Here is a 26511-nt window from a genome sequence, read left to right as displayed (position 1 = left end):
GTTTTCTTCAGGGAAAACACTTCAAGGGACGCTGACGATGGGAACATCCTCGGTGTCACTTGGCCTCGTGCGTCAATCTGGATTGATGGACAGCGACGATTTCCTTCGAGTCATCAAGCACATCACAAAGCACACAGGAGCCTCAGTGAAGTGCAGTTTTTCATGCATACTCAATGAAAGTCATCTTCCTGTACCCACCGTGGATGAGACAAAAAGCTAGGCGTACATAGCCACACCATAACGTCATCACACGTCAGCGCCATCTCCTGCCACTTAACAGTTGGCCCCTCGAGGTTTTCTTCCATTTGGCGAGCAAGTCTGCGCCCAGCCGGGCACATCTGGACGTTTTGTCTGTCCAGTTGTGATTAACGATATGGTCGTCATAGCCCTCTGGCCACCACACTACGTACCGATGGCAGAATCGACATCTCGCTGACGCAGACCAGGTCTGAGATCTCTGTCGACACCGACCACCCCACATTTCCACCGCCACAGACTGGTTAGATATTTGCCTGCCCAAAATGGACCAGCAGACCAGTTCGACATCTCCGCCCATATAGACTTGCCCTACAACTCTTACAGAGACCAACCAGACATCTCTTACATCGACACCAGCCCGGAATCTCCTGACATCTCCACCGACGCAGGCCAGCCTGACACCTCCACCGACATGGCCGGGTCCAACAGCACCTCCCCACATACGCCATCTCGGCGTCTCTTTTTGATCAGACCGGTCCAATATCTCCTGTGCAGACCAGTCCGACGTCTCTCCCTATGCAGAATAGCCCGATGACTCCTCTTACACACGATAGTGCGACATCACGCACACGCGCCAGCCGAGCCAGCCTTGCTGCTCCGACCTTCGAGCCCATCTCGGCCGACGCAGGCCGCTCGATCTCGGCCGGCTCCGGCGGCCATCGATTCTCCAAATCGACCTCTGTGACGTCAGAGGTGCCGGCGCTCGGTCCGGATCGCGTCGGCTGCGACGTGGCCCGGCAGCCCGCTGCGGCCCGACGGCGGCCCAGCGGTGTTGACCGATGCGCGCGCGCGCGCGCCTCGGCCGACGCCGAGCGCGAGGCGGCGGCAGAGACCAGCGGCCGTCGCAGTCGGCGCTCCCCGCGAGAGGCGGCCGCGGAAGGCCCCACGCTGGCAGCAGACCAAGAAGAGAGCAGACTGACGAGCCGGCGCCGGAGCGGCTCGAGCGGCTCGCAGCAGCGGTGGTGCGCGCTTCAAGACAGCGGCAACGACGGTGGCACTGAGTCTGAAAACACGGACTGACGCAGCGGGGTGCGCTTTGAGAAGACGACAACCGCGGTGCTGCACGGTTTGGGGGCGCGGCAGCAACAGCGCGGTGCACGCTGTGATGTTGGTAATGTGCAAGCTGCCGAATGCTGCTGATCTCTCGGTGAGTGACTGGCTACGGCCCGCAGCTCTCTTTGTGACAGACGGCTCCACTCATCACGGGGACATCGGTCCTCTTATGAACTCGGCGGACTCGGCTTTATGTCTGGACGGGTGCTTGTTCCAACCGTCGTAGCTAACTATATCAGTGAAGATTGCTTCCAACCATGACATCTGGTCGGAGTGACCCCGGCCCGTGCGTAATGGTGGTACTGCAATTTATAATTACCAGCTTGCTGGAACGCGTCCATGATTTCGAGAACAAGGGCTCCAAATCTTACGAAGGGTCAAGGGCGCTATATGTTCTTTCGAGGGCATGGACTCTCCCCTCATGCTGACACGAGCCCCCCAGTGCTGTTGTGGATCCTCCCTATGCATATGAACAGAGGGGACAGTGGGTCAAATAAATGTAGAACAATTATTTCAACTTCTGGCACGCTAGGTAGTACGCACCTAAACACGTCACTATCAGTATCCTGCTAACTGATACCAAATACTATCCTGCAGGTACCTAACGTATTTGTCAGGCCAACTCCGTCACATGCTAAGATAGTTTGCACATATTTGAAACGCTTTTTTCAAATGGTCACCCGGGTAGATTGAAATAAAGGACCAATGACCGCAATATGCGCAGTTTTAAAAAGTACAGGGTGGCTAAGATGAAAGTTACCGCATGTTTTCCCTTAAGTGGGAAGTGCAGTGATCGCATATTCGTGGCTACGGTGTTCGCATTGATAAGACAGCAGTATTAGCGTTATTCCTCGGAAAAAAAACAGGAGAAGGGAGATAAAGTTTGCTTGATATTTCGGCAGTATGCCTTTATTGAAACAAAAACGGAAATGTTTTGTTTCGATAAAGGCATGCTGCCGAAATATCAACTAAACTATATCTCCATTCTCCTGATTTTTCCGAGGAATAAGGCTAATACTGTTGTCTTATCTATGTGAATAATATTCCTCGCTAATGGACTGAACAAGCTACGGTGTTCGTGTCGATTATTACTTTTGTGTTTAGTTTGTTCTATGATATGTTTATTCATGGCTACAACACGATCAGCGACAGCCGTGGCCATCACCCATTCCATAGTAAGATTTACTAAGACGCTTTCTGTGAATTACATCCGGTTAACATTAACTTGAGATTGAAAGCCATTCCTCCGTAGAAAGACTACTTTTTAAGCCACGAAACATTAAAAGGGCTTTTTAAGTTTAACATCATAACATCCCCATATCTTGACATCATCATTAACATTCTAACATTTTAGCTTCATTAACATCGGGGACGCAAATTGTGCTGGCCGAAATCCGAGCAGAAGTCAGGTTTTGAGGACAGACAAGGTCAGCCTTCTTGGCAGAGCCCCCCAACCGATTTAGAAAATGACGCCTCTGTAAGGGGTACCATGGACTCGCAAGGATGGCATTCAAGTCCACATAAAATGTGCTGACGGGGAAGAGGGAGGGTGTTTAAGCAAGGCAATACACGGCAATATTTGTCTTTTGACATCTAGCGTGATTTTCTCGCGCTGCTCGCAGACAGACCACCATCCTGATATCTGCGACTGGAAATTTTAAATCGACAAAAAACGTAAATTTGAATACATGATGTTCATTTTGATTGTAGATATTGGCGTTTTCGTACATCGAATATCTTTAACCCCCCAAACATCCGAATCCGACTAGTTGTGTAGCTGACACTCTTCTGCGGCAATTAAAATTTGGCAAAAATGTAAACAAATGGCACCTATGGTATGATGTATCGGAGAGTTAAATTAGCCTAAGTCGGATAACGAATGACGATCTGGTTGTGAGGTTTTCACAAACACCTACTGATTGTGTGTGTCGACAGCTAACCGAACAAAATGTTCCGAATGCTTTGCATGAGCGCCATGGAACTCAGAGTATTCGAAGAGAGTCTGATGTGATGTCGCTGATTAACCAAACAGTGGTGATCAAGATACGCTTACTAGGTTCGAAGGGTGCACGGTGGATACGTCGATACACGATAGCACCGTGCAATGTCTAGAATGTGCCCACAATGCATGATAGTCCATACATGATAGTTACGGCTCCTACGAAAAAAGAACTTTCTATCACTCGCATGCAATACAAGGCAAAGGTGACACGGAAAAATGTTAAGTTGGTTCTTATCACCCGACCCCCACCAACTCAACAGTGCAGGACGAGTTTGCTGCCTTACCTCCGGTGACAGGTTTTTTCAAACACTCGCGGCCCGGTAGAAAAAGCTACGATGGGCAAATGCTGTGCGTTCGAGTAGTTACAGCTAGCCAACCTCTGTAGTACACGTGCGGTGGGCGGACACTCCAGAGCGCCGGAACAGCCGCTCGCGCAGCAGTTCAGATGAGCAGGTGTCAGTGATGAGATGCCGCATGGTCATGATATCACGATCAGTGAGCAATTCCCCAAATTGAGACCACCTTAACTCTCGCAGCAATGGGATCACGCGGAGGCCTAAACCCAATTTTGGCGCCAGAAGCCCGTGCCCGCGGATAAAACCCGTGTATCGTGCCATTCTTTTAAGTGTTAACTCGCAATTAGGTCACCTCGTCCGATTCGATCGAAAACCGCAGTTTTAGGCTATCATTATGTTTGGAAGGATAGGTCGTCGGCAAAATTTACAGCATGAGGCTGTTCATCGTTGATGGGGAGGGGAACAAACAGGCAAGCAGTCCTTTTCCAGAAACAATCAGCCCCGTCCGAAGGACAACGGGTGATAAGGGAGGTTGCGAAAGACAGATTATCCGATATGCACGGATCCAATATGCACCATCTCTGAAAATGATTGTGGTGCTCCAACAAGGATTTTGGAACTTGGATTAGTCTTTCCATTCGTTGCTATAAATCTGATGTTAAAGCTGAAACTATTGTGTTGTCAGACCAACAAAAAGTATGCAAAGTATCGCCCTAGACATATGATAGCCCATCCCACAAGCTGCTCACCGACACTTGACACTATGTCATATTCCATGGCATGATACCGACACGTGACACCATGCCATACGTCATGTTATGACGCCGACACCTGACACCATGGCATGCTCCATCAAACAGGCCCGGTCATCACAATGGCCGGTGCGGTGTCATACCTCACCCCACAAACCGACACCGTGTCACGCCCTATCCGGCATATCAGGTCGCCATCTTCCACATCATCTCCCACGTATTTTGCGCTGTCCCATAGGCAGCCGCCAGGTCATGCCCCACCCCACGACGCCCACTCATCCCCCGGGCCGACGCTGCGTTCTGTCGCAGCCGGCAGGGTGACACCATGTGAGGGCCGTCCCGGCACCCGTCGGCGTCGCTCCGGCACCATGTCGCTGACTGAGGAGTCGCAGAGCGCCGAGCGGTCCGAGCGGCGCTCCATCTCGTCCCTGTTCAGCTCGCGGCGCGTCTCGTCCGGCAAGCTGCCGCCGACGCTCATCGTCAACGACGAGCTGCAGCTGGAGCAGACGGACGGCCGGAGCCTGCACTCGCTCGGCTGCACGGCCAGCCGTAACGGCAGCGTGCTGGGCAGCCCGACGCTGCCGGCGCGGCACTCGGCCGCGCGCCGCGGCCGGCACGGCGTCAGCAGAGGTCCGCTGGCTGCGGGCGGCGGCCCCGACGCCGCCGACTCGGGGCACCGGGAGGGCGGGGCTGCGGGCGGCGGCGCTGACGCCGCCGACTCGGGGCACCGGGAGGTGGACGCTCGAGGATTATATGTTTTTTTCAAATTGCCGGTGAGAATCTAATTCCACCGTGACACACACAATATGCGTGCTACCTCAAATGGGTACACTGTAGTTTTATATATGTGTTGTATGACTTATAAAACAAGAAGACGCTGTTTGACCAGTTTTTCGCTGCTTCACTTCGCACATTATTCGTCTCTTTCAGATAATAGCAAAGATCAAGCAAACCAGAGCTGGTTGAAACGGATAAGAAGCGCGATATTTTCGAGAGCCACGAGAAAGGTATGCGTTTTTGCGGAGGTGATGGACGAATTCATTTCGTGGTGTGAAGAGCGGCGAAAGACAAGATATATTGTGATTATTGACAGTATACCTCTGTTGATACTGATGGAACTGACCCATCTGCGTTGGTATTTCCCTGTATGTGGTACGCGGAGGCAACGATTGTTTCGCGCGTCGCCTAGCCACACCAAATGACAACTTGCAAAAGGCCACGTCACGGACTGCTTTCGCTGGACGCTGAAAGGTCTTTCATCTTCAAAGTGCAAGCGAAGACAACACTGGTCGGATAAAGCGGTGAACTCAGTCACTCCAATACCATGTTCAGGAACGTTACTTCTTAACAAAACTCAAAAGCTGGGCATGCGCGGAGGAGAGTGAAAGACAACATGAGAACACGTTGTGGCAGGCTCGCGTCGTACCTGTGAACAGAAGCCGTGCATGCCCAGAGCGCGGTCGTGCTCCCTGCCAACAGCTGCTGTGCGGGGTGGTCATCGTGGCGTGCATCACAGTGGCCTGGGTGGGCGCCACCCACTTCATCAAGATGACCTACTACGACAGCCAGGTGCCGCAGCTGCCCAACAGCACCAACGACATCTTCCGGGTCCTCCACCGGGTGAGACGCGCGCGACCGTCCGTGAAGAAGAGCCGGGTGGGGGCTACAGCGAGACACGTCAGACACACTGGAAAGGAGCACGTCAGACACACTGGGGAGAGACACGTCAGACACACTGGAGAGCGACACTTCAGACACATTGGAGAGGGGCATGTCGGACTCAGTGATGGGGAGACCGCATCCCTCACCGGACGAGGAGCATGACCATGGATCAGGACGGGGATGGGGAGGGCGGAGGACGAGGAGCATGACCATGGATCAGGACGGGGATGGGGAGGGCGGAGGACGAGGAGCATGACCATGGATCAGGACGGGGATGGGGGGGGGGGCGGAGGACGAGGAGCACGACCATGGATCAGGACGGGGATGGGGGGGGGGGGGGGGGGGGGGAGGGCGGATATGCCCAGCTACTGGGAAGTCACGACGCGTCAGGTTTATCGGGCGGCCCCTTTGACCGCATGCCGCTCGTGACACCCAGTGGCTGCGCGAAGCCAGAGCGCCAGCCAAACAAACCATTCCAGCAGCGTGGGGGTGGTAATTTAGCGCCTCCGTTTATTTATCTGGTGTCGAGCTCGTCCCCAGAAACGGCGGTGGAGGTCGTGGGGTGGCAGAGGTCACGGCGGTGTGTCGCTCACGGGCGCGCGGCTGCAGCCGGGCCGGTGCCGGCCAGGGGCGCGCCGACCGACAGGACCAGCTGCCAGGGCCCGTGCAGTGCAGGGTGGGGAGTTCTGTCCTCGCACAACAGAATGTGATCCGCCTGTGATCTGGTGCCCACGTGACGCCAGACAGTTAAAAACAATCAGCTAACGCGTATGTGGAGGCCATGCCCATTGTGCCACCCTCTGGTAGTAATTAGCTGGATAGTGTCAGACGGCGGGCAATCAGCGTAATTAAATGCTAGCGCGATGACCGTGCTGAGTCGTCATTCAGTTTGTTGAATCGCCGATTGCCGTCGGTCGCGGAAGGTCCCTGCACGATACGTGATATGTGCTGCTTACCAGCGATGCTTTTGCATTCGGATAACATGAGAGTTAAGAATTACTCTGCTATGCTGCTTGCTTGCCCTTTCTTGGCGCTTCTTTTTTTTGGGGGGGGGGGGGGGGGCGTAGCAGCGAGCTAGCTATCGCTATACACTGTTCAGTTATCGACATGGACGAAACCACTGCCGAGCCCGGCCATATCCGGATCCCAAAAACCTTTGCGCAGATTACCTTGGTATTTCTCGCCAAAAGTAAAAAAAAAACTGTCAGGGTTACTGGACCTCAGTGACATTGGGACCTCTGACACTATCAGCACTTAATGTGTGGCTGTTCCTTCGGTGACGAAGGCGCATGCTTTTGTTTCACTGAGACCATGCCTTCCTTCCAGGGTGGACACTACGACGCGCCGTTTTTCACCACCTGGTTCTGCACCGCCTGGACCTCCCTCTTCTTCCCCATCTTCTCTGTGCTGCAGTGCATGGACTGTCGTCGAAAGGAAGAGACAGCCTCCAGTGAGGTGGTCAATGCCATCCGCTATTTTAGAGACAGAGGCTATACGCTGGGTAAGGACGCGATGGCCAGTGACGGACATGCATGGCTAGGGACCCAGCCACTTCTGCGTAACAGAACGGCATGATCTGGGACAACCTTGCAGTCATATAGAACATCGAGGCGAAGGCGTGTATTCAATACCAACCCACATCGGCGTCCGCTAGCGCTGCAGCACAAAGTCTCTATGTGAGAGCTGGAAAGCTGCTCACTCATGTCCGACCCGTTTCCCTCAGTTCTGGATAAGTAATATTTCTGCTTACGTCAAAAGTCACTCCACCCGATCTGCAGGCCTGGCCAGAAAATGCAGTGTTGACCTTTTGCGAGGGCCATGAGCATGAACATGTCTACTTCTAAAATGAATAGTAAGGCCATCGTGATCGTTTGGCAGAGTGCATGACGCTACAATGCGGTCACTGTGGACGGAGTTTTTCCTCGCCGACAATTGAGGCTCAGAAATTGTCATTTTCTGGATGTTGTATTGTCGTGGGAAGAGTGTGCAGGGGACATCCTCATCAGTGCGTTCAACTAAAGTGCTTCTGCTGGTAGCTCCAGATGAGATTTAAGTCTTGAAACTAACCAAAATCATCCACCGAAGCTGTGCTAAGTGCGGCTGCTGCCTGGCCGATCCTGCGCCGGTCAGATATCGGTCGTGTTCTGTTCCAGGCCAGTTTGTGCTGCGCACCTTCCTGTTTTGTCTACTGTGGGTCGTCACCAACTACTTGCACGCCCAGGCGCTGCGCGTGCTCACGTGCACGGACGTCATAGCGCTGTACTCGACCAGCGTCGGGTTCGTGTATCTGCTCTCCTGGGTGGTGCTGCACGAGCAGTTTGTCGGCGTCCGGGTGAGTCCACTGTTGGCGCTCGGGTGACACCGCTGTTGGACTGCTTCGATGACTGGTGTGATCAGAGGCGATTCGACAATGCGAAGTTCTGTGTCAGTGCACAGTGCGATGTTCTAAGTATTCCTGCCCGTGATGTTTCACGGTTGTTTTGTTATTGCTGCAGCCGCCGTTAGAAAAGATGGCTGTCACTGTGCAGCCTGCTTCCACCGGTGGGTACGTCATGGTCTCACAGCATGTGACAACGTCATGCGTCCATGCAAGGGCGATCGCCGTGCTGTGTAGCATGGAAGTATCTGTGGTAGTCGCCGTCATCATGCATAACACCCTGTGTGCGGACTGTCGCTGCCGTCATGTGAGCCCGCAACGTCTCACCGGCCACTGCGCTGATCCATGGTGTACCCCGCCTGGGTGGCGAAGAGTGATCTAGGGCGCTTATCCATGGTGTACCCCGCCTGGGTGGCGACGAGGGAGCTGGGACGCTGATCTGTGGCGTACCCCGCCTGGGTGGCGACGAGGGAGCTGGGACGCTGATCCGTGGTGTACCCCGCCTGGGTGGCGACGAGGGAGCTGGGACGCTGATCCGTGGTGTACCCCGCCCGGGTGGCGACGAGGGAGCTGGGACGCTGATCTGTGGCGTACCCCGCCTGGGTGGCAACGAGGGAGCTGGGCGGCCGTCCGCGCCGCGGGCCAAGGCAGCGCCAACACGTAAAGCAAACCGCGGCTGTCCTGATATGCAACCCAGGCTTGTCCGCGCCAGGATCGCGGTGGTAGCCATGTGTGTCGTGTCGAGGCCCTCGTGTGCGCAGATCACGGATGTCTTCATGAGTACCAGGCTTCTCTTTGGATGTCTTCATGAGTACCAGGCTTCTCTTTGGATGTCTTCATGAGTACCAGGCTTCTCTTTGGATGTCTTCATGAGTACCAGGCTTCTCTTTGGATGTCTTCATGAGTACCAGGCTTCCCTTTGGATGTCTTCATGAGTACCAGGCTTCCCTTTGGATGTCTTCATGAGTACCAGGCTTCTCTTTGGATGTCTTCATGAGTACCAGGCTTCCCTTTGGATGTCTTCATGAGTACCAGGCTTCCCTTTGGATGTCTTCATGAGTACCAGGCTTCTCTTTGGATGTCTTCACGAGTACCAGGCTTCTCTTTGGATGTCTTCATGAGTACCAGGCTTCTCTTTGGATTCAGACCATGGCTGCCGGGGTCTGCGCATGGATTTCCCCGTGTGTAGATTGGAGTCGTTGCCATGCGTAAACACTGACTTCTCTCCGTACGGATCGTAGTCACTGCCATAGATGGTCATATGTTTCACATTTTACAGGCATTACCATATAAACGCGCCTAGTTTACACACTGTAGCCGTCATCATGTGCAACGTGAGAATCCGTGTGCACGAGTGACGACCGTCACCATGTACACCATACGGGCTTGTTTGCGCACATCCGGAGACCGACGCCGTCTCTAACAATCGGCAACTTACGCTTGGAGGTGTCTTTGGCGCAAAGTCCCCAGGCAAATTATGGCTGTGTGTCTGGTGTTTGCATTATGGCCCAGAGGTGCACTTTTCTATTTGGTTTGGATGGGGAGTTAGGCTCCATCCCCTCAGCTTGGGATTCAGCCCCCCCCCCCCCTCCCCTCCCCACAGTTTTGAAAAGACGGTGAACTGAGTCCGGAGAGAAACATATTTGCTGGCATATTTGTGGAAATATTTTTTTCAGTTTCACTGCTCAGCCCCCCCCCCCCTCGCCTTCACTCACACCCATTTTGCGAAACCTTGTTTCTGTGATGGCCGACATCGTGCTCAACGTGAGCCTTCGTGCGTGTGCACTGTACAGACGGGCGGACCCTGTTACGTGGAGTTGTTATCTTCTATATATTCTATTCCCATGTGTAACAGGTGAGGGGCACGATTTTTGTGTAGAGGTCGTGGTCGCTGCCACGGGTGACACGGACCTTCGTGCATACAGAGCTTGGCCGTTAACGTGGGTGATGCAATCCTCTGTGTACATACCTGCGGGTGATGCCGTCCCCCGTGTACATACCCGCCAGTGACGCGTCCCCTATATACAGATCCACGGGTAATGCGGTCCCCTTGTACAGATCCACGGGTGACGCGGTCCTCTGTGCACAGATCCACGGGTGACGCGGTCTTCTATGTACAGATACACGGGCGACACGGTCCTCGGTGTCCAGATACATGGGTGACACGGTCCTCTGTGTACAGATCCACGGGGGATGCGGTCTTCCGGGTACAGCTCCACGGGTGATGCGGCCATCGGTGTACAGATCCACGGGTGACTCGGTCTTCTTTGCACAGATGCACGGGTGATGCGGTCCTCTATATGCAGATCCACGGTTGACACAGCCCTCTGCGTGCAGATCGTAGCTGTCATCATGTGCAACACGGGCGTGGCGCTGCTGGCCTACATGGACGGCGTGGCCAAGACGCCGACGCTGGGCAGCGTGGTGATGGCAGCCACTGGAGCCGCCGGGTCAGCCGCTTACAAGGTCCGGTCTGCATCTCACGTTGCCTGGCCCGTGTCTTTTCCTCTAACTGGGGATAAGATGAATGTTTTCACTGTTGCTGAGCTGATGGTGTCCTCGACGAGTCACGTCTGTCATTCATGAACTTGATGTCCATTGCTTTACAGTAGTGTTTAGAGGCATCAAGCGGGCATGCCCCAATGCGTAGTCAGAGGCGGCAGGCAGGGAATAAACCTAAGGATCTTTACATGTAACAAGATCTGAATGAGCAACATTTTGGGTTTGTGAAATTTGTCCTTCACATACCTAGCATTAAAGGGAGTTTTTACATTTGTACGGGGGTTTGAATTGAAATAGCCATCTTGGAGATCATTCAGCACAGCTCGCAGCATTGCCCTTCTTAAGACCTAAGCCCTTCCAGCTTTTGAGCTACACACCCACAAAGATGTGCAGCCTTTTCGGGGAGACTATTCCAAGTCCAACCAGTCACCCATGACGCCATAATGGCATTATTGCAATCCTGCCATTTCATTGTCCATGCCACGATCAAGGCCTAGACAGATATAAATGTCGAGCCGTTCTGACCTGGCGTTCGTGCGCACCATTTTCAGATATAGCGGTCGTCAATTGGCTCTCAATCAATGTTGTGCGAGGTATGATGACGCAATGAAACAATAATGTACTGATGAGCATATGTACTCAATAGAAAAGAAAAGTTGCGTAGAGCAGTCGTAGAAGTATACCAATCACGTAGACCAGTCACATCGCTCAGAAGTATATCAACTGTTATGAGCTTTCATTCCCTTCAATGATATATGCTAACAGCGGAATAGCGTTAAGAATACTTCGCATGCAGTTGGCGTTCTTCAGCTTCAGTTCGGGGCTGACTCATAGCACATGAAGCTGGCCCCAAGCTCTTCTCCGGACATCCCATCACCGTGCTGATTGACCCCAATCCCAATAGTCAACATGTACGTGGAATCTGAACTTGCTGCCAGACAGATTCGCCGCGGTGACTTCAGCCTTGGCCACAACGCCGACTGAGAGCTAACGAGTTAAAGGGCTTAGATGCCATGTTAATGCAAGCATTTGCAGGATATGTGATTAGCCGACAGTGCTGATACTATGAGAAAGGCGTTTCATCTTCGGATTTAGGTGGTGAGATTGACTGTACGTCCGCATCAGTAAGCTCATTATTAACACTGATCGTTATATCTTTAAATGGGCGACTTCCTTCATGAAATGAATGGTCTGCCTCATTTGTTTCCAACGTTGGAGACGCCTGAACAGTTTTTATCGACGACAGGTGAAGACAGACACATCCAGTGCGCAGTATTTGCTTTCGATGGATGTCGTATGGGGGCCGTAACAGGCCCGCGCAGTGCACATTTGTTGAGCATGAAGGTCACGAGCGCAGTCACGTGTGATTCAGTTGTATAGCTTGGCATGTCACTGCGTATTGTGAACCCAGGACTGATCAGCTGATGGACCCATCTTAACGTCTTTGGTCATGTGTTGTGGGCACGTGGAAAACTTGAGCCTCTTTTGGTATATTTAAAAAATTGAAATCAGCGCTGTTCCCTTACCAGTCTTTGAGAGGCACGATAACTACTAACACCGTTAGGTCACCGTTACCACTTACTCCAATGAAGACATTTCTCATTTTTTCAGCTGACTGGATTCTCTTATTTTTTTTCTTATTTATTTATTCTCATTATTTCCTACTTAGTTATTCTCAGTTATTCAGTTGACTGAAGATTACTTGTTTCATTGACTGACTTATTGATTTATTGATTAATTGATTGCTTGACTGAAGTCACATGGCCACCCTTCATCCGTGTTATCTGTCGCGACCTATGATTTGAACCCTTTGGGATGCGTTTCCTTCCCGACACTGTCAGTTAATTCATACAGCCATGACATTCCTGTCAAATCCTCATAATCCTTCGTATACGTCATATTGTGATATTCTGCACACTATTGCACCTTCTGATCTTGATTGCCGTCATCTAATGCCCCTGTCACCGCCCTCTCCGTCCTTGCCTTGGCTGCCTATCGCCGGGCAGGGGCCGTGACTGCCCCTCTTGTGCGGGCAGGTGCTGTTCCGGAAGGTGATGACCGACTGCGGGCCGGGTCCAGTCAGCGTGTTCCTCAGCCTGATCGCGCTCATCAGCACGCTGCTGCTCTGGCCCGTCTGCCTCGGGCTGTCGCTGGGCCACGTCGAGCTCGTCTCCTGGGTCGAGCTGCCCTGGCTGGAGCTCTCTGGAGCAGCCGGGCTCACACTAGGTCAGCAGCTGTACTAGCCGAAGGGGCCCTGGCTGGAGCTCTCTGGAGCAGCCGGGCTCACACTAGGTCAGCAGCTGTACTAACCGAAGGGGCCCTGGCTGGAGCTCTCTGGCTGGAGCTCTCTGGAGCAGCCGGGCTCACACTAGGTCAGCAGCTGTACTAGCCGAAGGGGCCCTGGCTGGAGCTCTCTGGCTGGAGCTCTCTGGAGCAGCCGGGCTCACACTAGGTCAGCAGCTGTACTAACCGAAGGGGCCCTGACTGGAGCTCTCTGGCTGGAGCTCTCTGGAGCAGCCGGGCTCACACTAGGTCAGCAGCTGTACTAACCGAAGGGGCCCTGACTGGAGCTCTCTGGCTGGAGCTCTCTGGAGCAGCCGGGCTCACACTAGGTCAGCAGCTGTACTAACCGAAGGGGCCCTGACTGGAGCTCTCTGGCTGGAGCTCTCTGGAGCAGCCGGGCTCACACTAGGTCAGCAGCTGTACTAACCGAAGGGGCCCTGGCTGGAGCTCTCTGGAGCAGCCGGGCTCACACTAGGTCAGCAGCTGTACTAACCGAAGGGGCCCTGACTGGAGCTCTCTGGCTGGAGCTTTCTCACTGAGGTTCTCTGGCTGTGACTCTCGGGCTGAAGCTTTCTGGCTGAAGTTCTCAGGCTGAAGCACTCTTGCTGGAGCTTTCTGGCTGAGGCTCTCTGACTGAGGTGCTCCGGCTGAGGCTCCCTGGCTGAGACTCTCTAGCTGAAGCTGCCTGCCTTAGGCTCTCTGGCTGAGGCTTTCCGACTGAGACTCACTTGTTGAAGCTCATGAGAGTCGCGAAATTCATTCTTAGTCAGTTTCTGTCTTTTTAGGAGCTCTCTGATGCCAACCTCAGAGTCTTATGCTAAGCGTTGGGTGAGCAAACGAATGTGATAAAGGCGTAGCAGAGTTAGTTAATCTTACTTTATATACGTTCACTTCGATGCAGAATCATTAGAAATTTGAACAATGTACCTTTACTTCAATTTAAAGTTTGCTTACGACATCATAATTGTGGGACATATTATTGCATCTTTATTAAGTGATTGGAGTATGCTAACGTTACACGTCGCGTCTCCTCGGCAAGCCTTAATGAGAATGCATGTCTTCCAGTGTGCAACTTGCTCAGCAACTTCGGTGGACTCATCACCTACGACTTCTTCGTCACCCTGGGCCTGATCTTGGCGGTGCCTCTCAGTGCTGGTAAGCCAGGAATGTGTCTGACATCAGCTGCATTGTTGCTTTATGGTGAACACAAGCAGATGCACGAGCACAGTCCATGACCGCTTCAAAATAGCGTAGTTTGATGAAGGTCTGGATGGACAGCCAGAAGGCTAGACAGTGCGTTGTTTCGTGTTAACACCACCAAAGCCGTCGCACCGTATGTGACGTCTCGTTCAGGAGGAGCCCAAGGCGCAGCAAAGTCTATCGGAGCTACATTATCATCTGCCTACAGAGTGGCTGCGCAGTGCGGTCCTTACGACCGGAGAACGAAAAACGAAAACAGCACACGACGCGTAGCACTCTATTATGAAGCTCCAGCCAAGCTCTATTTACATCTACAGCCTGAACTGTTCGATGTTGAACTGGCCTGAACTTCGTATTATTGCACTTTCTCATCTAATCAACGACGTTGCCACATTGTTTGAAGTTCGTCAGCTATTCATTCTTTCATTCCCTCGGAAGATGGAAGACTATTGGATGTCTCGCCGCAGTGGGTTTATGACAGCCAACTCTGGGTAGACATCCCCCTGGCTGCCTTGGGACGAAACGTTACCGGAGCACTCAGGCGCTGCCGTCAGTATCCCACTGCATACAAAGGCGTGCCTTCACTCCGTACGAGCCTCCTCGTAGTGAGCATTCTACACCCGGCCAATCAATCACATCACCATTTGTCACGGTAAATTACAACAATAGGTTAAAATCAAACGGACGTTAGACCCATGTTCATGTTGACGCACATATGACCGAGCCGTTCCGCAATCCCCAAATGTGAGCGCCTTCGCGCGACCAGGCCCTATGAACCGCGTGTGGACTGTTCGCCCGTGCTGGATCAGAGCCTTGTGGCGTGTTCTTACTTGTAAAGCATGCCGCGGGACGTGTCGTGATTTCCTTTTATTGTCGTGTGTTATGATTCTTAATTTAAAGTGCTAAACAATGCGTTATAGCTTGCGTCCTACGCCTCGGCACGTCACGGATGGAGTAAGTGTTAAGACTTTTCTCCTCGCTTGGTGTTTTAGCTTGTATACAACGTTTTGGCCACAACTCTTTGGACGTCACGACGTATGGTTGAGTGCTGAGAAGGACTGGATGACATTTGGCCTTGAGTTTTGCGCGCATTGTAACCCGAACTGCATCGTAAGAACTAATGGGAATCGAACGGCGGTCTTCTGATGACGAGTCCAGTGCCATAACAACTGAGCTAACCGGGAAATCGCTCGCATCCAACGTTGTATGGAATATGATGTGCGTACATACTAACACACCAGACGAGGACGGTAGCCTGAGCGGTTATTCCATCCGTGATCCTAAGGCCTTGTCTCAATGCTTCCGTGAAACTACGCATGGCGTACACTGGACCAGAGGCTTGCGGCCCGGCAAGGAGGAGGGCCGTGTCAGGGAGTCAGTGTTTATCGCGACGCAGCTCGCCGACCAGCCGTAGCTCCACTGCACCCCATATCTATGGCTTACGTCATCGCACGAGAGGTGTTTGACAACGCAGCAATACCCTGCGGGGCAACGTGAAGGGCTGTTGGACAACATGCACGCTTCTTACTGCGCAGTAGGTTGTGTTAGCCGCTTACCATGTCGCGGCTCTCTGGGAGATGGTCGCGTGACTGACACGGGGGCGCTAACGCTGGACGGTCGGTGGCCAGCCAGAGGCGGCCAGAGCTCCAAATACACGGGTACAGTCGCGCTATGGGGCCTCATCCCCCCCCCCCCCCATCTCATGGCCCGAGGGTCCTGAGCACGGGTGAGATGTGCAGCCTTCGACTCAATCTCGGGACGAGTCTGGCGGCAGGTTATGAATCTCCGTACCCGTGGCAGGCCGCACTGGGCGGCCTACCACAGGCAGGTGGTTCAGAACGTAGGAAACCCATAACCCTTGCTGAAGCCTCCAATCCCCTTAAGAGCCCGAGGAATCAGGCCGCTTTTAAGCAAAATATTTATCACGGATGTTTGTCAGTTTCATCATCCATCGTGCGTACCCATCATTACGGATAGCAAAAACCTATCATGCGTGGCAGCGTTCGACCAATGTCTTGACGACCTAGAACACAGATCAATACCCCGGGGGCTTCTAACATAGCACAGAGTTGTTGTGAGGTGACCCATGCAGTGCTTGACTGTCAGCAATTGATATTCATTAACACTAAAAAAAGAAATAGAATGACGCACCTTGCAATCAGAGAGCATCGGAGAGCACCAATCAGCGAAGACGGCAGATAGGATGGACGAGGCGCTTGTATCGGCTAGATATAAGCGCTTATCCATCCGCGCCATGGAGCTGGTACCTTATCCGGTATCAGCCCCATGACGCGGATGAAGATGATACCGGCCAGATGTGACGCGGATGGAGCGCTTGTATCGGCCAGATGTGACGCGGATGGAGCGCTTGTATCGGCCAGACGTGACACGGATGGTAAAACGGGTGTAGCTACTGTGGCGTATGCCTATGCTTGCAAGCCATTATCACGAACTATACCACACCAAAAATCACCGAAAGCTGTACGCGCTGACTGCCGTGATGGCGTGAGAGCCGGCTATTTCGACACCATCATTTCGCGGGGAGGACCCGAGACGCGGCGGAGCCCGACATCATTTGCCCCCCGGCGACGGGGCATCTTCACCTTGCGTTACAACCGATGCGGCATCTCAGCCGGCCAGCGTGTTGACGGACATGGCCTGGTCTGACTATGGCCCTGACCTAACTTGGCGCTGGAGGGTGGTCAACTCGAGCGTTGTTCAAAAGGCCCGGGTTCTGCGTGCATAGACCGTGGCTTCCAGGCTTCGAGAGTCGTGGCAACAAACCTCCTCCCGCCGAGTCTTCCTCTATAGTGACCCATACCCGGATACGGCTTCGAGAGTCGTGGCAACAAACGTCCTCCCGCCGAGTCTTCCTCTATAGTGACCCATACCCGGATACAGATTTGCGTGGTGCTAAATCTCAGCCACTCAATCATCATTTGACCTGAGAGTCACGTGGTCCACTGATGTGTCACCTGACGACTGGAGGCTGCAGGCGAACGACCAAAGGTCACTGCATTGTGCAACAGGGACTGTTCGCGGAAGGAAAATGAGACCTCCCTTCAATAAAACAAAGCACCGTCCTAGAGATGCCAAACACGCCCGGTTTTCCGTAGCAAAGGCACAGCTGCTCCGGTCTGTCCTCGCTCTGGGACGCTCACCTGCCTCTTCTCAACACACGGCAGAACATTCGGCTCGACTGTCAGACCCAGGCGCCGGATACCAAGACGCTTCTCACTGGAAAATCCGCCTCATCACGAGCGAAGGACGTTTTCATCTCTGCTTGCGCAGCCCAGCGCTCTGCGGCGCCGGACTGAGCCGAGGTCTATTTAGACGGCGCGCCTGCCGTCCGTGCCGTCACACGCCGCCGGGCAGCCATGCGGTGCAGCTCCCCGGCTCTGGTGGTGGCTCTGGCACTGGCGCTGGTCGCGCCGGCGACCTGCGCCGTCGCCGGCCTGACCAAATCGAAGCTGTGCGCGTCATCGCATCACGCGTGCCCGCACAGCGGCCGGTGCATCGCCAAGACGGCGCTGTGCGACGGCCACTCGGACTGCGAGGACGGCTCGGACGAGGCCGGCTGCGGCCTCACCGACTGCGTGGGCGACCTGTTCACCTGCCCGAGCGGCAAGTGCGTGCGCCCGCTCTGGCGCTGCGACGGCGACGACGACTGCGGCGACGGCTCCGACGAGGCCGACTGCGACGTCGGCACGTGCGCGCCGGGCCTGCACCGGTGCGGCGACGGCCGCTGTCTGCAGGGCTCGTGGCGCTGCGACGGCGACCGTGACTGTCGCGACGGCTCCGACGAGGCCGACTGCGACGTCGGCTGTCCGACTTCCGCCCTTGTCTGCCCCGACAAAACCTGCGTGCTGGAAACGGCCGTGTGCGACGGCACCAACGACTGTGCTGACGGCTCCGACGAGGCCAACTGCGAGACCAGCACGTGCAAGCCGGGCCAGTTCCGCTGCCGTGGCGGAACCTGCATCCCTGAGCGATGGCGCTGTGACGACGATCCGGACTGCTCCGACGGCTCGGACGAGACCGGCTGTGAAGCGCAGCAGTGCGACGCCGGCCAGTTCCGCTGCGCCAACAACGGCAACTGGAGCTGCATTCCCACCAGGTGGACGTGCGACGGCGAGGCCGACTGCGCTGACCGGTCAGACGAGGCCAACTGCCCGCGGAAGGCGTGCAACCACGACCAGTTCGACTGCGGTGACGAGTGCATCATCATCGTGGGCCGGTGCGACGGCGCCAGGGACTGCACCGACGGCAGGGACGAGCGCAACTGCTCGCAGAGCGAGTGTCGTTTGCTGCGCTGCGCAGACGGCTCCTGCTTCTCCTTCTCACATCGCTGCGACGGGGATGCCAACTGCGCCGACGGCAGCGACGAGGTCGACTGCGGCCGCTGCGAGAAGGGCCACTATCAGTGCGGCGACGGCTGCGTGCCGGCGGCGGAGACGTGCGCCGCCGGACTCGAGTGCAGCCAGGACCAGTTCGCCTGCGCCGGCGGTCGCTGCGTGAGCTACAGCCGTGTCTGCGACGGCGAGGACGACTGTGGCGACGGCTCGGACGAGGCCGGCTGCGGCAGCGGCAACTGCACGTCCGCCCGCTACTTCCCGTGCGGCAGCGGCTCCCGGTGCGTGCCGCGTCGTTGGCGCTGCGACGGCGAAGACGACTGTGGCGACGGCTCGGACGAGGCCGGCTGCCGCGCCGCGTCCACCTGCCCGCCGGATAAGTTTGCCTGCGGGGACCGGCCGCAGTGCGTCGAGCGCCTGTGGGTCTGCGACGGCGAGCGGGACTGCACCGACGGCGCCGACGAGGTCGACTGCGGCAGTCCGGAGACGTGCGGCGCGCACTTCAGCTGCGACGGCGGCCGCTGCGTGCGCGCCGCCTGGGTCTGCGACAACGTCACCGACTGCCACGACGGCAGCGACGAGGCCGACTGCGGCCTGCCCGGCTCCTGCGGCGACGGCCAGGTGCTCTGCGCCGACGGCCGCTGCCTCGTCGCCGCCGCCCGCTGCAACGGCATCGACGACTGCGGCGACGGCGCCGACGAGGCGGGCTGCGCCGAGATGCGCCCGCCCGGACTGAAGCCTGGTGGCGGTCTGCCGGCCGACCAGGTCCGCCTAGCGCGCCAGTACTTGCAGCGGGCGTACGTGGCGCTACAGCGCAAGGACGCACCGACGGCCATGCAGGCCATCGTGAAGACCTTGCTGCTGCTGCCGGTGTTGGACGACCCGGCGGAGGCGAGCACCGTCGACCCGCTGCGAATGCCCTAACCCGGAGCCGAACGCCGTCACCCTTGCGTGTCGAGCGGGGGTTCGATGTTCAAACCTGTCCCAGAGCTGTTACGACTAACTGGCTGGAGATCTTCCGCATGGGAGTGGAAGAGCGCATGCTCCTTATTAGCATCAGGGGCAGAAATGTGGTGGTGCGAGATCAAACAAGGCTGTCGGTTCGCCAAGGTTTTCGGTTGTCGGATCCACGCATGGGAGGGACGCGCTCGATGTTGTCCGCGCCCCATGTGTCAGTGCCGTGACGTGACCGGGCCTGGGCAGGATGCAGCGGATGGGATCCACGTATGGGAGGGACGCGCTCGGTGTTGTCCGCGCCCCATGTGTCGGTGCCGTGACGTGACCGGGCCTGGGCAGGATGCAGCAGATGGCTACACTATCGAACGCTCTGTTCATGCGTCAGGAGACGATAGTCAGCATGGCATCGCCAGTCGCCTCATTGATAATGTGGTGTGACTCCTCACGGATGGCGGCCTCACCATGCTGGTATGCTGCCATGTACATTACTACCACATAATTTTACCACAAGCAGACAAATGTTAGGGCATTTTTTCTGTTATTAGTGGGCAGACGATAAACACTAACAACTCACGAGCTGTTTTACAGGCAGAGGTGTCGATTCGTATTCTGCTGAGGCGCTCCTAGCCCCTTGATGTTGGTTTGGGCACCCAATGTTGGTTGAGGTCAATATTTTGAGGCGGATGTCACGAAAACGGAGTAAAACGTTAGGTAAAACATTTAAACATATATTTGGGGACATTGGGTTGAAGGACTCCCGGGATATCCAGCCAAACATTTACAGCAATCGACTCCCTTGCTCACTAGTGTAGGTACAAACCACTGTATATGTGTTAGGCAATGCATTGTGCACATGACTGCGGTTTAGACCTCTGCCTCCAGCTATGTCTCACAACAAGTAAAGCTTGTCATGGACGAAAGTTATCCCGTTGCATAATTTTTGAGGCAGCTTAATAAACTGTGTGCACACACTATAGGCACCAGTCGCGCCAGTGCTCCACAACAGGAAGCACGTCTCTCTTTGAAAGGCGATCGGAAAAGCAGCGCTCTCAAAGCGCAAGGACGAAAACAAGAACAGAAAACAGTGGGCAGGAGCGAATCACTCGGGCCACAGTTCGGGGATTAGGTAATGCATCATGTGTCCTGCTGTCGTCCGCGTGCCAATTTCCAGCAATTGGTGACCAGTGAATGGCCCACGAACTACTGTGGCGAGACCGACGTATCAACAGCGTTAGCCACGCAGCGCGATCGAAAATCGATCAGCGGTGCCACGCGCTGCGGCGTGCGGCCGCGGGTGTCCCTCGTAGCAGCAGCGGCCGGCTCTGCGGGGCCGCTTGGCATCCACTCGGGTCAGGTTCGACGTGCGGGGCTGACGGCCGCCCTCTCACTCTCACGTCCCGGTACATGTAATCGTTAAATGTGCTTGTATTTGTTTCACCGACGATGTGACAGGTGGAGTCAAATACTCCTGCAGCTAAATTGTGTTTTTACTGCACTGTACATCAAATTTTGGGTGCGGTGGTACCTGTGAATACATCATTTATAGAATGCCATGTTATATGGCGCATGCTTCGCTTTGGGTACTTTGAAGTTGCTGTGAAATCTCAGCAAAATGAAAAACAACGGTCATTAGCCATCAATTTTCATGCATGCTGTAAGTTATGCTTGCATTTGATGAGCAAGTTTGGGAATATCATGGTAAACCATGCAACCGTGGGGGCAGCTGGTGAGAACGAACTTGTGCGCTGTCAATGTGAGATGTGTTCCTCGTGAATTTCTCCGGCGTCGCTTATCGTGGGCGGGAACATTGATCGTAATAATGACAGCATTGACGGCGAGTTGAAGCGAAGAGCAGCGGAAAAGCATGTATATTGACTTGTTTTTTTACGGACGCCATCAAAGACTGCGTGCGGTCGGCTGTTGTTCGGCCGGTGAAGACGATGCCGCGGGTGAGGACGTGGTGCGGTCGGTTGTTCGGTCGTTGAAGACGTTGCCCCGGGTGGGGACGTGGTGCGGTCGGTTGTTACTCGGTCGGTGAAGACGCTGCCCCGAGTGTGGACGTGGTGCTGTCGGTTGTTCGGAGGTTGAAGGCGCTGCGCTGGGTGTGGACGTGGTGCGGTCGATTGTTGCTCGATCGCTGAAGACGCTGCCCCGAGTGTGGACGTGGCCCGGTCGGTTGTTACTCGGTCGCTGAAGACGCTGCCCTGGGTGAGGGCGTGGTGCGGTCGGTTGTCGCTTAATCGCCGGAGACGCTGCCCATGTCTGGACGTGACATCCGTGAGAACAAAATGACCTCCACGCCAGGGGTAAAAAAAACAGCTACTGCAGAGCTGGGAGCCGTGTGGTTTAGCAATGACACAAGGAATGTTAATGCTACATTTCGCAGCAAATTGGCTGACGAGGGACTTCTGTACAACAAGCCGTCCGAGCCAACCCCACTTTCGACGAGGGATCACCCCGGCCTGCCATGTGCGCGCTCTGGAGGGCGCGAATGCCACGATTGGTCAGGCGTTACTTCAGCGGAAGACTTCCAAGTGAGGAGGGTAAGGTGGCGTCCGACTGGTAGACCCACTTCGGGCAGTGCCAATGCAAGGACACTGGGCTTATTGGAAAGCGTACAGATAGCCCAGAGGTTCCTGCTCCGGCAGGGTGGTGGCAGGTCTTTCACGGATCCAGTACCCTACGCTGCGTAATGTGATGACCGCTATGTGCCGGATGTCGTTGTTCCATCTGTTTTGGCTGCGGCGCATCGTGGGTATTCGTAATGACGGGTGGCATGAGGTTTCAACATGCAGATATATGGTGGTTCAGTGTTACCTGGCTCGGGGATGAGAGTTGTCCGGAGGACTCATGGGAGAGGGGTGTATTGTGAGCTATCCTTGCACCCGTTTTGCAAGGCTGGAAATATTATGGAGTACAAATGCTCGGGATATATGACGCCGCTTCTTGTGACCCTGCAAATACCGTGTAACAATGCCTCTCCACGTGGCCACCCGGGTGCAAGCTTGTACCAGTCACCACCGGCTGATGACCTCATCTGGACGGAGGGTAAACACGTGAGGTTCGCCGTCCGTAAACAAAGGAGCGGAATCCAACACCGGCCCCTGATGGGGCAGAGACACCAACGGGCATTCCACTGGGGTCAAGGGCAGTGCGGCGGTGGCGCGGCATCACGCTTGGCGGTCGGGTTAAAGTGATATTTTCACGAACATGTGCATGAATGTAAAGCCTGCGGTATGAAGAACTCTTCAGTTCCCTTCTCGCCGATCGCGTGGCTGGGTGCAGCTATTATGGTGGCTAAAGTGTGGTTGTGGTACAGTTATGGATGTGATGCGATTGCAGCATCATCCAATAATTTGCGTCGACCCGCCAGCTCCGTGCAGGCTCGGCGTCCGCCAGTTGCAGGACGTCAGAAGGCGTTCAGCGGCCAGCTTCTTGGAGTGTTTTAGTGAGAACAGCTGGATTATCCCACAGTGGGTAGCTGTTGCCCTCCGGGCTTCACCGGCGGCCGGCGAGCCCCAGTCCTTCGCTCCAGTCTTTCATGTAATCCTGCAGAGCCCACAAGCCGGCGCCAGAGCCGCTATTCCTCTGCCCTGTCCGCCCCCCCCCCCCCCGTCCCGGCACCCCAGAGCCCGTATTCTCCCTTCACTGCCTTCCGGTGCGTTGCAAGTCGCCATGGCGTTCATATCAGTCTGATACTCCACGATGACGACCTAGGTTCGAAGCTGCGTGGGTGCGGGACGCCGGGCGACCAACTCACTGCGCAGCGGCCGTTTAAAGTATTGAACACGGGCGGTTAGAGAGGACCATACGGGGCACTGTCGTGCGGCACACATGAAATCACCTGATACATCCGAGCGAATGTATCAGTTTCGTAACCAAGCAAACATGCGCGTGATATGCGTGCGATACGTGTGTGAGATGTGCGTGATACATGCGATATGTGTGCGATGTGCGTGTGATGCGTGTATTATATGTATATATATACATATATATATATATATATATATATATATATATATATATATATATATATATATATATGTGATATGCGTGTAATATGCGTGTGATACGTGTGTGATACGTGTGTGTGTGGTGTGTGTGTGTGTGTGTGTGTGTGTGTGTGTGTGTGTGTGTGTGTGTGTGTGTGTGTGTGTGTGTGTGTGTGTGTGTGTGTGTGTGTGTGTGTGTGTGTGTGTGTGTGTGTGTGTGTGTGTGTGTGTGTGTGTGTGTGTGTGTGTGTGTGTGTGTGTGTGTGTGTGTGTGTGTGTGTGTGTGTGTGTGTGTGTGTGTGTGTGTGTGTGTGTGTGTGTGATATGCGTGTAATATGCGTGTGATACGTGTGTGAGATGCGTGTGATACGTGTGTGAGATGCATGTGATGTGGTGATGCAGACCGTGGCGCGACCTCTATCGTCTGTTGCAGCCGTCGACATGAAGTGGTACAACGCCGAGTTCGAGGACATGAGACTGGCGGGGATCGTGCTGATTGTCTGCGGATTCTTCCTGGTCTTGTTCCCAAGCAACTGGCCGAACTATATCCGCACACTTATAAGGTATGTTGTGGGGTGGAAGTTCACGGCGTGCGAAATCTTAGTGAAGCTCTCTGTTGTCATCCGACGTGGCGATCGACCACGTGTTCGTGACCGTCCATCGGTCAGCACCACCCATGCCAGGTCAGTGGTGTCCACCTGCGCTGACCGCTCGTCCTGTATGACCGGTCTAAACCATGGCAAGCATGATCGGTGCGGAGCCGTTTCCGATGTCCTGACGGGTCATATCCTGGGGTCGTGACCTGGAGTCGTGCCGGTGACCACGTGAAGATCTCGACATACTACATGTCCGCCATTGCTTGCGTGGTCAGTTTTGCAAACGACTGAGGCTGATTAGGTGTGCCGATGACCAAGTGTGCCAGTAACTTGGTGACCAGCTGTGCTGGTGTCCTGAAATGTCCGTGAGGGGCGTTTGATCAGATGCGGTTGTGACCAGGTGTGTCGGTGGCGACATCTGGCGGTGATCTTGCGTTTCCGTGACCTGGAGTGCCGTGATCGGCAGGTGGGGGCGTCGCCACCACAGCGGAAGCACGCACAGTCCTCCGGAGCCGGTGGACTACCGCACCGGCATCATCTCCCGCTCCCACCTGAGGTCACCCTCCGGTCACGTGCGGTAGACCTGCCTGGCGGTGCGGACCGGCCTGACCGGGCTCCGACCTGAGCTTTACCAGCGTGGAGCCGCGTCTAACGGGCCGAAGTGTCGGCGGTCGTGGACGTAGCGGACGGACTAGAGCAGTCGTCAGATTTGGCTGGCAACTTGGGGCCGCTGATGGACGTGGCTGACAGACTCAAGCCGTCGTCAGACTTGGCTGGCAACTTGGGGCCGCTGATGAACGTGGCTGACAGACTCAAGCCGTCGTCAGACTTGGCTGGCAGCCTGACACCGCCGGCGGAACAGTCTGGAGCCATGGCTAGACGTGGCGGACAGTCGTCGCTCGCCGGGGGACGTGACTGATGGCCAGGAGCTGCCCAGTCTGGAGCCATGGCTAGACGTGGCGGACAGGCGTCGCTCGCCGGGGGACACGACTGATGGCCAGGAGCTGCCCAGTCTGGAGCCATGGCTCGACGTGGCGGACAGTCGTCGCTCGCCGGGGGACACGACTGATGGCCAGGAGCTGCCGGTTCACCTCCGGTCAGGGGAGACAGCAAAGGGAGCACACAGGCCGCGTAATTGGTCTGGGCCCTGGCTGCGTGGCTACCGACATAGGAACTCCCAGCGCGTGCCGAGCTGCCCGAGCGGACCGCAGCACCAGCACCATCTCGAAGATCCGGTTTGGTCTCGCGTTGTTCGTCCTTCACACTGCGTGCGTGTGTTCTAAGTCACGGAGGTTCCCGGCGGGCGGCAGGGTGACGTCATGGTGGGATTGTTTTGCACGCCGACCGACGTGGACGCGCGGCGACACATGCACAAGGCTGTGCACAAACCACGCCATGCAGGTATATCGAAGCATCAGGCGTTAGACAGAACCACCGACTGTTTTTTATGCTCTCTACATGTGCCAGTTATATACAGCTGCGTCTACAATAAAGCTGGTTGTACATACATATCACATCCTCCCATTCATTGCTGTAACAAGTCGGTGACGTGTTGTTCGTCGTTCCCTTCCGCTGCGTTGGAAACACGGCGCGCGGTGGCTGGTGAGAGAGGCAGCCACTGCGCAGGAAAAGTGGCGGTGTGTAGGCCAGGCGGCCAAGTGCAGCCCGCGGCAGACGACGGGAGGCGATGAGGGGGTGTGGTCATGCCGTGATGCCTGCCGCACATCAGCTGCCGCGGCCGGATGCGAAGTTCTGATTATATGACTAGATGGTGCTACTGTTACTCAACCAGTCGATGTTACCTCCCGTTCGCTGGTCCGCCGCGTAAAGAATGATAATTCAGATCGCTGTAATTTGGAGACAGGGTGTCGCCCGGAATGATGTGCGCGCGTCTGAGCAAACCAAGAGGCTGACACTTCTCATCGTGTTATCCTCAGCTCTCAGCACAAAACTGTATTGGTATGTCCGAGATTCGTTCACTGCAGTGGAGCAGCAACAGTGATTGATTGGTGACATGTTTGTCGTGCAATATACCTACAATGTATGTAATGTTACGTGCGTTCGACCATTCAAGTTTACTTAGCACGCGCCTACAGGGAAGTTTTTGTAAAGAATAGCGGGGCAACGTCAGACAATCTAAGCAGAAGACAACATACTACATTACCTTTCCTTCCTCTCTCTCTCTCTCTCTTCTCTCCTCCTCAATCTCCTCTCTCTCTCTCATCTCTC

The 26511-nt window shown here is 55.1% G+C and overlaps 2 protein-coding genes across 3 annotated transcripts; both read left to right on the top strand.

The window, feature by feature from the left end:
• The first annotated feature begins 1125 nt into the window (after positions 1-1125).
• On the top strand, positions 1126-26326 carry LOC119100757 (putative thiamine transporter SLC35F3). Of its 2 annotated transcripts, XM_037223882.1 has the most exons (11): positions 1126-1405; positions 4671-4991; positions 5292-5368; positions 5841-5981; positions 7350-7524; positions 8177-8355; positions 10738-10866; positions 12939-13128; positions 14251-14340; positions 24120-24249; positions 24749-26326. In XM_037223882.1, exons 2-11 carry the CDS (start codon positions 4730-4732, stop codon positions 24861-24863), a joined length of 1488 nt encoding a protein of 495 aa, XP_037079777.1. In that variant the 5' UTR covers positions 1126-1405; positions 4671-4729; the 3' UTR covers positions 24864-26326. The 2 variants fall into 2 exon arrangements, with proteins under 2 accessions (XP_037079777.1, XP_037079778.1); XM_037223883.1 differs by lacking the exons at positions 24120-24249; positions 24749-26326 and adding an exon at positions 22081-22266.
• LOC119100756 (prolow-density lipoprotein receptor-related protein 1) lies at positions 17760-20670 on the top strand. Its single transcript, XM_037223881.1, has one exon. The coding sequence runs from the start codon at positions 17763-17765 to the stop codon at positions 19659-19661; it is 1899 nt and encodes a 632-aa protein (XP_037079776.1). The 5' UTR covers positions 17760-17762; the 3' UTR covers positions 19662-20670.
• Positions 26327-26511: the final 185 nt, after the last annotated feature.

The sequence above is a fragment of the Pollicipes pollicipes genome, unplaced genomic scaffold (genome assembly GCF_011947565.3).
Source record: "Pollicipes pollicipes isolate AB1234 unplaced genomic scaffold, Ppol_2.1 Scaffold_4881;HRSCAF=5763_pilon_pilon_pilon, whole genome shotgun sequence".
Classification (NCBI taxonomy): Eukaryota; Metazoa; Arthropoda; class Thecostraca; order Pollicipedomorpha; family Pollicipedidae; genus Pollicipes; species Pollicipes pollicipes.
This window is presented reverse-complemented; position numbering and strand designations above follow the sequence as displayed.

What these genes read in the sequence shown, in the direction of transcription:
- LOC119100757 (XM_037223882.1), top strand. Translation starts at nt 4,730, where the DNA reads ATGTCGCTGACTGAGGAGTCGCAGAGCGCCGAGCGGTCCGAGCGGCGC. An exon ending in AGACAGAGGCTATACGCTGG is followed by an intron (nt 7,525 to 8,176) that starts GTAAGGACGCGA and finishes GTTCTGTTCCAG; the next exon opens with GCCAGTTTGTGCTGCGCACC. An exon ending in AGCAGTTTGTCGGCGTCCGG is followed by an intron (nt 8,356 to 10,737) that starts GTGAGTCCACTG and finishes CTCTGCGTGCAG; the next exon opens with ATCGTAGCTGTCATCATGTG.
- LOC119100756 (XM_037223881.1), top strand. Translation starts at nt 17,763, where the DNA reads ATGCGGTGCAGCTCCCCGGCTCTGGTGGTGGCTCTGGCACTGGCGCTG.